At 41.1% G+C, this 13,920-nt stretch overlaps 1 protein-coding gene across 1 annotated transcript in view; it reads right to left on the bottom strand.

Moving 5' to 3' along the window:
* Positions 1–12,769, bottom strand: part of LOC138598761 (cell migration-inducing and hyaluronan-binding protein-like) — a 126,637-nt gene extending 113,868 nt beyond the window's left edge. The window contains exons 1-3 of the mRNA XM_069670649.1: positions 12,704–12,769; positions 4,828–4,965; positions 3,205–3,343 (exon numbers count right to left, since the gene is read on the bottom strand). Of these exons, the coding sequence (XP_069526750.1) occupies positions 3,205–3,343; positions 4,828–4,965; positions 12,704–12,758 (332 nt within the window). The 5' untranslated portion in view covers positions 12,759–12,769. The remainder of the gene's footprint in view (positions 1–3,204; positions 3,344–4,827; positions 4,966–12,703) is intronic.
* Positions 12,770–13,920: the final 1,151 nt, after the last annotated feature.

Genomic DNA, 13,920 nt, shown 5'->3' with positions numbered 1-13,920 from the left:
ACAAGCAGGTGTAACATTTAACATTTATTAGTTTAGCATATGACCATGCACATTTGGTGCTGTAGTGAATATATTTCAGGCAGCAGGACAGTGTATGTGGAATTCATTCAAATAAAGTAGAGTAGATGAGTTCATGAATATGGCTCAGAGGAATAAGCTAGGCCAGGGGTCCCCAAACGGCTGACCGCGGTCTGGATCCGGATCCAACTGCCGTTGTCTCCGGACCTGGACCTATTTATGGTTGTGACCAATGACTGTATATATAGATGGACAATGCGTCTCCATCTGCTCCCATTGTACGAAATTGATGCCAAAATAGCCCCTGTGATAGCTGCTGCCATGTCATATGGAGCCAGAGACTGCGCAGTAGAGATCGGCGAGTGAAGCGGCCGTAGCCACTTTCACTAACCCAAACACACCCTTAACTTTCTGAAAAAACAGCAAGGATCCCGCACGCCGGTGTGTTTAACAGCAGAATAGCTTCTCTGTGTTGGTCTGAGGTTAACATTCACAGGTATGGAAACTTCAATGACTGTAGTGATTGTTTTAGTTACGTTTCCACTCGCGGATCGTCCTCTACTCTGCTTATCCGGAACTAAAGCAGCAGCGGAAAATAAAGTTGTCAGAAAAATGAACACTTGGATGTGAATCACCATGATAATTACTAGCTATAATGACAGAAACCATGTTTGAGAAAAATGTATCGGGCGTGTATTTTGATTTTATAATTTGACCCATGTCCCACCTGTTAACATGGAGGAGGTGGGCTTTATGACCTATACTGCAGCCAGTCAGCAGGGGGCGCTCAAAATGTTTTGGCTTCACTTTTAGGGAGCTGTCATGTCGTCCATCTTTTTATACAGTCTATGGTTTTGACAAGCGCATCTATTTTAACCTGCGCAGCTTTTTTGTCTTTGCGGTAGTGATTTGGGGGTCCAAGAAACTCGCAGACCAATGAATTTGTTGTAAATCATCACACGTGACGTAACTCAGCCTATCAAATCTGTCACTCAGATCGCAACTGACCCAGTGGGTGTGTGAGAATACAGATACAGACTGAGGAGCCAGCCGACAAGAGAGTTATAGAGACGCAGTGGGAGAAAATAAATGAGTTAGGGAAAAGTAGAAATGACGTGCTCTAAAATGAGAATGATGAGTAATGAGTAGAGAAAACTGAGCTTTAAAGACTGGACAGACTCGTATGTGTTCCGTGACTGTGGCGATAATTAAACGCGGACATTGTCTGACACTGTCACTCCATTTGTCTCTATTAACAGAGACTCCAGGCTGCAGTTTAGTTCAAACACTTTATTGATAAACCTGAGAGTTACACAGAGCTACATCAGGCTTCATCATCATGACTAGTTTTCCTCTTATTTCCGCATTTCTGTTCTTATATGTACCGATATGTGCCCTCTCTCTCTCTCCCCCTCGCTTTTAAATATTATTTATTTCATAGTTATTGCCCGTTTTAAAACTCACTATGACTCACCATGAGAAAAAGACTAATACAACTGCATTTTGGCAAAACATAATAAAATGTGGCAAACATGAAATAAAATATAAAGTGAATCCCCCTATTATGGTCAAATCTTGATAATTCTGTCAGGAGGCAGAGAGATAGCAGCTTAAGTGAAGAGGTAAAGTTGTCTCCCTCTTTCATTTGATTTCTGCATGGACAACATTATACTACCAGAAGTACCAGACATTTTTTATTATTATTATTTGTTTTCATTTACAAATAAAGACACTTCAATCACAAACTGGGGCATAAAATTAACCCAATATACAGGAAATAAAGGTTTTGACACTCAAAATTGGGGGATACCCCCCAACATACAAACTATATTTCCTTACCAATATTGAAGTATTCATTATTAGTATTGTTAAATTATGAGAGCTCTGTGTAAAAGTTATTAGCGTTGTTGTAAAAACTATTTAGCCTAATTGAATTTTCTTTATTTGATTTGACAGACGTTCAAAATGTATTTTGTATGGTACTGAATCATAATGCAGGTCAGACATTATGATGTTCCGGACCTTTGAAAAATCTCTAACTGGACCTCTTTCAAGTTTGAGTACCCCTGAGCTAGGCTTTACTATTCCTGAACCCAGTTTGTAAGATAGTCCCAGATCCCCACTTTCACCAAATGAATGTTGGGATAACAAAATCTCTGCTTGCTCTCTCTCACTTGCTTGACCACACACTCACTACAGATTGCCAAATAATAATATCAGTCAAAGAGAGGACACATGTCAGTGTTCAAGTCAAGATGGAAAAGCCGCTACCAAATCTATTCCAAATTTTCCAAAAGAGAAGGAACGGTAAGAGGTTAGCCTCTATAGTTACCTATGAATATTTGAGGCTTATGCGTGTGATCCCTCAGCATACTTTAATGCAATACAGACAAACAGACAGACAGCTAGACAGAATGAGGGAGGGAAAGAGAGAGAAGAGTGAGGGAGACAGATGCAGTTGCGGATGCAAATGATGTAGCATTACACAGTATGCTCTGTATCTTAGTAAAGGAAAACCTTTCTAATATACCCCTATAATAATATAATATAAAATTAAACTAACTGTCTCTTCAATCACTTAACTTTTTAACAGTATTTGAGGTACACATTTCAAATTTGCAGTGATAAAGACATACTGGAATGTAAACAAGGTGCCCAGAGTGCATAACATAGTATCTAATTTGAACTTGTTCATCAAAAACGTTCCCAGAGGAGGGTCTCCCAAATCCCCCTACATCCTCCCAGGATAATCCCCCAAAAAAGCCCCCTAAAGTCATAAAATCCTAGCACAATGTAGTATGCTAGGGCAATAAAGGAATATCAAATTAATATTTGGCCTGTACTGGATTGCTGTGTTGCAAAATGGCATTCAATATGAAAAAAAATATGCTGTGTGGCACAAAAGCTGCTATATTAACACCTTACATTTTGTAACATCGATTTACTACTACCATGGAAGCATGCGAAACTATGGAGCTGTGACCTGGAGATATGTTGTAACCTATCTCCGTGATCACTGGGGGGCAGGGCAAAACAAATGCAAATCTCCTCTAGGGCACATGGCAAGAGTCAGCCATGCTTCTTGGAAAAAAATTGCATGAGGAAAATATAAAACAGTGTAAGTGTAAGGGTAATGTTTTAAGTTAACATGCCTTCAAACTAAACTTCACAACTTTACAACTGTACCTTCCAAACAGGGAGATGGTGAAGTTGCCTTTATATGGACAGTCTGGGCTTCCAATGTGCAGCTCCCCTTTGTTCCCAATCAGTATGTGTCTCGCTCGAAGCACTATAGGCCTGTTGATGTCAGCAATCACCAGCTTTCCTGCAGGGCAGAGAGAGAGAGCGTGATTGAGTGTGTGTGTGTGTGTGTGTGTGTGTGTGTGTGTTTGCCCAGTATATTCATCAAGAAGTTCACATGGTTCCTTGGTTAATTGTGGCAGAAAATTATTTGCTTCTTGTGGGAGATGACAAGAATCAAGAATCTAAGTAGAAAGAGGAGTCTGCCGGGGGAACTAATGTCCCCTTATTCATACTGTAATTGATAAAATCAGAAATAGTTGCAGAAAACATTGACATTAAATCTCATCAAGTCAACAAGTTACCATTAAAAACAAAGATATCAGGGTAATTGTATGAACTGCTCAGGATTAAGCAAACAAATCAATGTTTGCATACTAACATCAATGAGACCATATAATACTGAGAATCTTTCCCTCTGATATGGTTATTACAACCAGTGGACGGTGCAATGCTTATACATTGACTGAATTGGTGGGCTCATAAACCGCCAATAGGACTTCTGCCTTCTTTTCAAACAACTCATTCTCAACCCCTACATATCTCTCATGTTGGGTCCCCTAAGGCTGAGATCTGGGCCCCCTCCTATTTTCAGTCTAAAAGTTTCAGCTACACCAAATTATTTAGAACCACAATATCTCATTTTTAAGTTGCGTAAAATGAAACCATGCTGTACTTTCCCATACTATATAATGAAAAGGTTGTACACATTGTATTACTGGATGTCTGGATCATGTAAGAGCATGAATAATCTTCAATCAAATGAAAACCAAACAGATCACACTCTTCTGTCCTCCAGCAGCGCTGCTTCCTCCCATAACCAGTTATCAATCATTTCAGACCTTACGAAACTTTCTGATTGACAGGTTAACCCAGTACAGAATGTTTTAAACACATGCTCATCTCCACATGCAGTTATATTTACTTGATCACTTTTATTTACCATGCTGCTAATTTTAATACTTGCTCTAACTGATATTAACGAGGGAAAATGGCTCATCTTCGCAATTTGTGTGCATGCTGGCCAGCCTATAAAGCTTATAGGAAGCTGCTTTTGCTGCATTTAACAAGAAGAACCAGAAAACCCAACTGGATGGAGGGACAGTGTTTACTTTTATCTCAAGTAGTTGATGAATAAAAAAACATTTGAGGACATAAATTCAGCCCCGGTACAGCTCAAACCAAGAGGCAGGCATGGGAAGATGTAGCGCAGCAGGTAAATGCATCTTTCCCTCTGGTTGTGCAAACTAGTGAAGAGTGCGAAAAGCAGTGGTAGGCTCTGTGTTAAAGTCTATCTAGTCTTAACTTTAAGGGGAAATGTTTAGAAAAAGTCACGATTCTAAGGATTTTCTTCACTAGGAGCAACTCTTTGCACTAGGAAGCTTTATGAATACAGGCCCTGGACTTTTGACCTCCAGATTTTTAAAAAGTTATACATGCTCCTGTGACCACCCCTGTGATTATTGTTGACATGATTTGCATATCCTGCAGCATGTATGTCTGCTTTACCTCCGTTGAGAATCACAATGGAGTGTACGGTAGCTGAAGTTGTGAGGAGGACCTTCCTGCCATAACCGATTGTAACACGGTGGTGCTCACTGTGTCCTGGCATCCACAGTTGCAGTCCTGGCTCGTTATCTGGACACACTGCAGGGGAGACAAAAAGCATACATTTCTCAGCATGCATACATCTTACCAGTTTTGGAAAGTAACCAGGTAAAGACCTAAAAAACTAAAAATAAGGTTCTGCTTTACTTCCTGAAATTTTAAGATTAAGATTCAAAACAAAAACACAATCAATAATTTTACAACATACTGTTCAATATTAAACCAGTGGTTCCTAACTTTTATGGCTTGTGACTCTTCATAAGGGACTGTGGCTTAGAGTTGGAGCAGACTGTCTTCTCATTTTCAGATTGGCCCCTGGCAGACGCACTTTTAATACATTTTTTTCATCTAAAAAGTTGGTTGCGTCTTATATACCGGTGTGACCAATATACCAGTATAAAATGCAGAGAGGTATTTTATTGTGTTACAGTATTTTACCCAGACGCTACCCAGATGTTAAATGGTGACTCCTGGGTGACTCCATGTCTCCGCATTAAACTGTTTCTAGGTCCGAGCCGCAACAATGTCTCCTATTTACAATATGCCACAGCGCTGTTTTGCGTTTTCCTCGCTGTTTTAAGCAATGAAAAACTAACTTTATTGTTCCAAACTGCTGCGTCACGGACATGTACCTTCATGATCGCCATTGCAGCCGCCAACCTCACAACAATCAACGTTACTGTACTGCCAGCTACCGATTGCAAACTCGACATGGCAAAAACAGATGTTAGGCTGTAATTTGTGTGTTTTGAATGTTTCAAATGAAAATAAATTGAAATAATGTTGAAATAACTTACAATACACGCTTTAATTAATACATAGTTCACCAGCAAAGACCACGCCATAACAATATGCGTTTAAATATTTAATTTAAGTTCTGGAATTATATACTGTATGTTGAGACAGTTTTCTGTAGTTTAGACTGAAGCACTCTTTTGTTCAGTCTATCCTGAAATTAAACATTGAGGTAAATCACAGATCAAAAGTAGGTTAAAGGAACCTGAACACTGTCTTCTGTGTTATGAATTGTTTTGTCAAATGTATGTTTTCTTTGTATCCTGTCCTTAACTTTTTTGTTAAGGAGCTGCTGTGATGCAAGAAAAATTTCAGACTTGGTCTGACAATAAAGTATTTATCTATGTACATATATTGAGGGGAGAGGTGAACCACACCTACAATCAATACCCAAGGTATTGATTGTAGGTGTGGTTTTAGGCTTGGTCCTGCTCCCGAACCTAAGTTAATACATTAACTTCATTTCACTAGCAAGAACCATGCCATAACAATATGCGTTCAAATATTTAATGTAAGTTCTGGAATTATATATGCTCCAATCTGATCTGTGTTACATGTCGAAACGTGAATATTAGAGTAAGGAGTGTGGATTGTGATGGCAGATCGCTTGGGATGATGAGAAAGATTAAAGACAGATAAAGTTGGGGCGAATTCAGAGCACCTCAGGAAACAGAAGAAGGCTGAGACTGAGACATTAACATTGTTATATGAGAATGGGAGATGGAAACACAACGGTGGCGTGTTATTGGTTTGATGAAGAAGCTTATTCCTGCTAGGTAGGTCTGAACGGTAGAAGAGCGAATTTTTTGGATGGAGTGAGCAAGGGTGATGAAATTGCAGATGGACATGACATCCAGAAAAGGAAATGATAGCTGGACTGTGGCATGACATGCCTTAAAGCAGTTCCAGCCAGTTAGATAGGCTGAGAGTGTGCTGGGAGCAAGACTGTTGATGTTTGCTATTTGTGAGGCGTTAGAGAGGTTTCTCAGGTGTGGCGTAAATTGAAAATTGTGGCTGAAATGGTGGGACAGGAATGGGATGCAGATCCGATTCTGAGGCCAAGTATCTGAATTTCTGGAAAGAGAAACGTGACAATGCGTCACCAATGGTGTTGTGGTGACAGGGAATGTGGGCTGCCCTGAGGATGATCTGGTGTTGTGCAAAAGCAAACCATTTTCCTCTGTAGTAGCCACCGAAACATATGGAAGGGGCTGCATCTGTATAGAGCTGAATGTCTTCTGGTTGGCTGATGAAACGTCATAAAAGAAGGAAATGTCGTTCCAAGAAGACAGGAAATGCTGCAACATGCACATTTCCATTTTGCATTTTTTTGCTCATCCAGAACAACTCATGCAGAGAGGGGACAGCTGCAGCTTTTGTCAAAAGGTTGGAAAGGAAAGACTTAGCTTGAGGAATTATGCAAATGGAATAATTTGATACATCTCTGAAGGTAGAGATGCCTAGAAAGAAATGGAATCCAAGGTAATGCCTAGAAACTCGATGGAGGTACTATGGCCTGGGGGTTTTCTTCAGAAAGAGGGATGCCAAGTTCGGAGAAAGCTTTTGTGAGTGTGGCAAGCCCATATTTTGGAGGTGAGGATGGTGGAGTGACCAAGAGTAAATTGTCAGGCAGATGGAGTATGTATGGGAGTCTGTTGTTGTTGGTCAGAATCCAACACAGGGCTTCTGAAAGGGAGTCAAAGATCTTGGGACTGCTTCTGCAGCCCAAGGTGAGGCGCACCGGATAATAAAATGCTCCTTTCCAGTGCACTCCGAAAAAACACCAGAAGTCTGGATGCATGGGTAAGACTTTAAAAGCACTTGTGATGTCTGCTTTAGAAAGCCAAGCTCCATGGCCTGCTAGACGGATGAGAGTGATGGTCGATGATAGCATACTGCATGGAGAAATCTGGGCAGGGAATGACACTGTTGATGCTTGGTTTGTGTGAGCCATGTGGAGAGGAGAGGTCTTTTGCCAATAGAGTGTCAACAGTGTCAGGCTCTGTGAGAGCAGACTTCAGGTTGTGCCATGTGTGGGAAGTGTCAGGAAGTACATCTATGCCTGGATGAAAACCGTGAGTGAAACCATTAAGGAGAAAGTGAACAAACTCTCTGTCTGGATGTTTTTTAAGAGCTGTGGCAAGGAGCGGATGCAGGAGGTGGCAGTTGAAAAGGGTGCAGCCAAGGTCGTTGAAATGATTGCACACCATCCTATCTGCTGGGTAGAGGATTGGCCTTCCTCTTTTGTCAACTTCCTCTGGCATGGGGACATTAACAGAAGGCAGTATGTCTAAGGGTCTGGGGATGATCGGAGATGAAGGTGCTGCGTGTGACAAATGGATCAAGACTGGGGTGTTGCGTGAAGCAGATAAACATGAGCAAGGTGGGAGAGCACTGACTGTGCATGCCGTGGCAGGGTGGGAGGGAGCTCCACACAAGTCGCAGGAGAGGGAGGTGCGAGCTGCAAAGATGTGGCAGGACAGTTTGGGGTCAAGGGCACCCCAGTAAACCCCTGGTTAAATTGCTGTATGCGGCCGGCAGCCTGTTTAGCAAAATTAACATGGTAACTAGAAAATCCTGTTCCTCCAAAACGTAAGGCCATGTCGAGTAGAATGGAAAGGTAGTCATCTAACTCAGACCTGCATGAGAGAAAGACTGAGCAGATAATGTCACGATAAAGTGAGAATGCTAGAGCGAACTCTGCTGGAGTCCTTTGACTTTGAAAGAAGTGGTTGATTAAGTTGAACTGAACCGAAATTGGTCTGCACTTCTCTGGGCTGGCTAGTGTAAATAATGGATGGCTGGAGTATTTGGGCTAAATCTACATAATTGCCAGAGAGAATTGGTTGCCGTAATGCTGGGGAGACAGGAGAGAGGCGATGGATAAAGCTGGCTGAATAGGTGGTGCTGCTGTGGCGAGAGTGTAATTATTGGCAGATTGAAAAAAAACATTTGGGTGTTGGGTAAGGGAGGGGGTAGGGATGGGGAGGGGAGTTGATAGGATTGATCAGTTTGAAATGAAGGAGGAGGTTGATGATAGCCAACTTGAGTAACCGGTGTGTTGTTGGGACTGTGTTGGCTATGAGGGAAGTAGGGGGAGCAGATCCATGTTGCTTTCAATCAATCAATCAATCAAATTATATTTGTATAGCGCCAAATCATAACCAAAGTTATCACGAAACACTTTACAAAAAGAGCAGGTCTAGACCGTACTTTAGCAAGCAATAAGTAGATCATTTGAAACTTGCACAAGGGCTGTCTCAGTGCTATGGTGGACTCTAAATCCTGATGGAAAGTCATCAAATAAACTGTTGTTATGAAGAAAGTCACAATTGATTAGCGACTGCTTTCTCGAGGTTCTTTGAAATAAAAGGAAGGTCAGATATAGGTCTATAGTTAGCTAGGTGGCTGAGTCAAGGGTAGACTTTTTAAGAACTTCCTTAAGCAGCTTGGTTGGAATCGGGTCTAAAAGACAGGGTGATGGTTTAGACGAAGATATCAGAGAATTTAGCTCAGGAAGGTCAATTTGAGTGGCTGAAGGAAGAGAAGAAGAAGGGATGATGGGATGAAAGGGTGTAAGTGCACAGGGATTTTATGAAGCCTGGACACAGGGATGTAAAGAAAGCTGAGATAGCTTGAGAAAGGTCAGACACAGAGGCTGCAGGCACAGGGGGTGATATGAGCTAATACAGAAAACACATCTGGGGCTAAAGCGCAGCACAGCCAGGCACAGGGGAGAAGGCTGCGTCACACAGGTAGGACAAAAAGGTTTGGTTTGACAGCTGACTGGCGGTAACTTGTTTATAGCAATCAGCTGTGAAGTCGGTGCTGATCGGGTCTGTTTCGCCCAGCCGGGGTCGGGTCCGACATAGTTCAGTTTGGGCCCCAGCTTTCAAATAATAGATGGGTCCGGGTCTGGCATTTATCAGTTCTGCACGGGTCCGGGTCCCAGCTTTTAGATGATATACGGGTCCGATTCAGTTCTGGGTCGCACAATTAAGGGTCTCTTATGGTTCAGGAACAAAATGTTGGACCCATGAAGACCTCTACTTTGAAAACCCCTGGTGTAGATGAAGCTCAGGATCCATGGCGAGTAACGTTTTTAACGTTTTTGAGAAGCAATTTATGCGTTTGATCTTGAGCGCTGTCTGTCTGTCCTTGAAGAATCTGTGACAAACAGAGTTGAATAGGATGACTGGTGCGACTTTTATTCTGGATTTTATGGTAAGTGCAGGTCATTTACCATTCATTAAAACAGTGTGTAGTTGGGAAACACCAGGTTTCAAGTGTCTTAATTGTTAACAGTTCCAACAGACACCTTACAGATGTCCCTCAAACTCCAGAAATCCTCTCAGGTTCACTCTGGGAGCCTGCCCTCTCTTGACACAGCAGAAAAGTAAATGGTAAACTGCTAAATCTATAAAGCACTTTAGAATTTTGCATCTCACCATGCAAGGTAACATTACTTATTGAAAAACATAGAAAGGCATAAAGAAAAAAAAATTGAGCAGCAGACTTTTATTAATTTATGAATAATTCTTTCATCTATCCTAATTAAATCTCTCTCACAATCGCCTTCATTTGTCTTGTGACCTTCTGCCCAGCCTGTAAGTTGGGAACAATAAACTACTTAGCAGAATAGTATACAGGAGTTGAAAGTTGCAGTAGCAATAATTCAGTGCTATAAGATAGCAACCCAGAAAGATGATATTCTAAGGAAAGGAAACTGTCTGGTTTGGGGACCTCAGTGTTGCTTCTCTGCTCTATCATTGATGTGATTCTGTGTGCTTTATTAGACAGTGACCTGCAGTACACACTGGCACAGTTTGCAGTCAATGTGAAGCAGGTCAGATGGGAGTCAGTACCTCCGGATCGGAGGCAATGGCTCTCTGCTGGGAAATGATGAGATACTTCCTTCAGGTTGAGAGCGAGTTGAGTGAATCAAGGGTTTGTGCAGTGTCAGCAGTTATGCAGACATTGTACTGGAAAGTTGTGCCAAGAGGGAGCTGAGCTGGAGGGCAGGGTCTGTGTTCCAAGCATGGACTGCTCGTGAACTGCGGCTGGTGACTAAATTAATGGGATTGCAAATACAAGCAGCCAAAAATATGTTTCCTATAAAACATTTTTGGGATCACCCTTAGAGATAGGATAAGGACTTCAGATATCTGGAGAAAGCTTGAAGTAGAGCCCCTGCTTGTTTGTGTCAAAAGTGGAGGTTATCCAGACTTCTGTTTAAGATGCCCTCTGAGGCACCTTTCTTTGTTGTTTTTTGCACATCCAAATGATAGGAGAGATAGCATGTTGGAGAGATTATCTATATCATCTGGCATCTGGCAGGATGGCTGTGGCTCAGTGGTAGAGTCGGTCGTCTTTCAATCGGAAGGTGGGAGGTTCGATCCCCAGCTCCCTCAGTCTACATATTAAAGTGTCCTTGGGCAAGACACTGAACCCCAAACTGCTACCGGTGGCATAGCTAACGGGTATGAATGTGATAACTGATTGACAGTTGGGCACTTTACGTAGCAGCCTCTGCCATTAGTGTATGAATGGGTGAATGTGACATGTAGTGTAAAAGTAGCTTTGAGTGGTCGCAAAGACTAGAAAAGCGCTATACAAGTACAGTCAATTTATCTGTCACCATGTCTCTTGTCTCTCCATGGCCATTGCTGTATTGAAACTGTGGACAGTGGGAGGCTGTAAGGGACATTGTATTTGATCTTACTGAATCCTAGAGAGTCTATGGTCTAAGATGTATTTTATTTTGATGCTGATTGATTCTGAAGTGTCTGCCTTTCTACATGAAGGTGGTTGTGGCTCAGTTGTAGAGGGGTCGTCTTCTAATCGGTAGATTGCTTTTTGGTATACACCAAAAAGGCAAGGCAAGTTTATTTATATAGCACATTTCAGCAACAAGACAATTCAAAGTGCTTTACACAGAACAACAAAAGCAAAGTGCAACAACAGCTAAAACAGAAGCCAAAATATAAAATAAAATAAGATACAGAATAATAGTGCAGCTACAGTGCTACAGTGCAGATATAAATAACTAGAACAGTTTTTAAATTTTTTTTATTAAAATAGTTTAATTAGAAGCAGCTGTGAACAGGTGAGTCTTCAGGCTTGATTTAAAAGAAGTAAGTGTTTCAGCAGACCTGCATGTTTCTGGGAGTTTGTTGCAGATATACGGAGCATAAAATTATTGCACATTCACTCATTGATTTGTTCAATGCATTTAACTAGTGTTTGTATGGGGCCATGGTCCCCTGGTGACATTGTGATGTAGAGCTGTAATTTTTTATGTTTTCCATAATCTGAGCCAGTGTAAGCATGTAGATGTTAAACAGAAGAGGCCCAAGAATAGAGCCTTGGGGAACTCCATATGTAATCTTTCTCTGCTGTTTTTGTATAAGGAAACAGAAGGGAGGACCAAGCCACAGTTTCAATAGAAATAACAGTTTGCACATCTGTATGCACATGACAAACATTTTATCTGTCCATCTGGTGTGTGTGTGTGTGTGTGTGTGTGTGTGTGTTGGTTGCCGGATTTTAGTACGGGAAGTGTTGAGGTTCATGTTCAGTTATTGAAGATAAATAAGTATATAAATCTAATGTAGTTTGAAATGAATTGCTGTTGAAACTGTTTTATTAAAATCCCTACATGAATAATTCAGTGTCTCAGGTGGCTCTTGTTGTATCAGTTACAAACCCTTTCATTTAATCAAAACATTTAAAAGTTGTATTCATATCTTCTTAAAATGCTTGTATACTCTCATTTGAAGGTCAATTATGTTTTAATCAAGACTTTCTCTAGCTTATATTTGTCATTGTGATTTATTGTGTGATATAATCAGATGACTGACTGATGGACTAATGGTATTAAATGTTGGTTTTCATGACATGTCAAGTGTCGTCTGCCCACTGAAATAAAACAAGAACCAAATAAGGATCAGTAAAAGGAAAAGAAAACATGTCCTTAACTCACCAGCTTGGATGCAAGGCAGCAGCAGAGCCACTAGAAACACGATGCATGTCTTCATCTCCCTAAGCCGTCACCAATAAACTTCCAACCAGAGGATTTCAAATGTTGCTTCAGACCCCCCCCCCCCAAGTGAGCTTCAGAAGAGGTTTCAGAGTGGGTTTCAGCAAGGGGCCACCAAAAGCACCTAGAAAATCACATGGACAAAAAAAAAAGGTGACTCTGAAAGCAATCCCAGGGGTGCAAGCATGACAGGGCTATCTGCTGCATTTCTGGACAGATACACAGTTACACAGTGGAGGAATATACTGCCCACCTCTGATTGACAGGAGTTAACATTCTTTTTTTAACAAATTTCATTACATAGTTTTGTCCAAAACGGTCGACTCTACGTCACCATCAGCTGGCAAGGTTCAGGGCTGATTTGAAGCGGTAGATGCTGTGTTAAACCATTTCCAACCCATGAAATGTAGATTTTTATAAAGTTAGTAAGAATTGTCAATATTATCACCAGCATTGATGCGTTTCATCACAGTACAGCAATATAATTTAGATTACAACTCAAAAAACATAAGTGTGCAGTTACTCTTTAATGGGTGACAAGTGGGGTAAACCCCGTACTGATCGTCAATCAAAGGCCTGACACACAGAGGCACACAACCTTTCAAACTCACATTCACACCCTGGCATGAGTTATTCTAGTTAAGTTATGGTTTTGATTTGTATTTCGGTGTTCAGATATTATTTCCTGTTTTACCTTGTCTCTTGTCGTCATGAGTTCTCATTGTTTAGTTTTGTATTTAGGTTATTCTGTGTTCTTGTCACAATTTAGTCTTTAGTTAGTATTTAGTTTGTGTTTCATTAGTTAGATCCGGAGCCACCATATTGAGAACAGTTTCAAAGCTCTTATCACTGCTCGGAGGAGCGAGGAGAGAGGAGGGAATTCAGAGGAGCGATAAGTGAGGATACACGAGAGCAGCCTCGTAATAAATAATCTTCATAGTTCATGAACAGACAGTAGTTGGGCTTATTAAATAATGAATTCAAATCAGATTATCAGTAATCAAAAATTTAAATAATGAACAAATAATATTAAAGCCGGTAAGAAATGTTCATATGGCTCTGAGCAGCAGGAACACAGAGTGCAGCCTGTTCTTCATGTGTAGTTGTTTGTTAAACAGGATACAGAGAGAAAACACTGTTGAATGAATACAGTGCACGTG

This window comes from Semicossyphus pulcher, unplaced genomic scaffold, assembly GCF_022749685.1.
Source record: "Semicossyphus pulcher isolate SPU_LCO1_2020_fin unplaced genomic scaffold, fSemPul1.0.p SCAF_1, whole genome shotgun sequence".
Taxonomy (NCBI): domain Eukaryota; kingdom Metazoa; phylum Chordata; class Actinopteri; order Labriformes; family Labridae; genus Semicossyphus; species Semicossyphus pulcher.
Note: the sequence above shows the minus strand (reverse complement) of the source record. Positions and strands in the feature narration are given on the sequence as shown.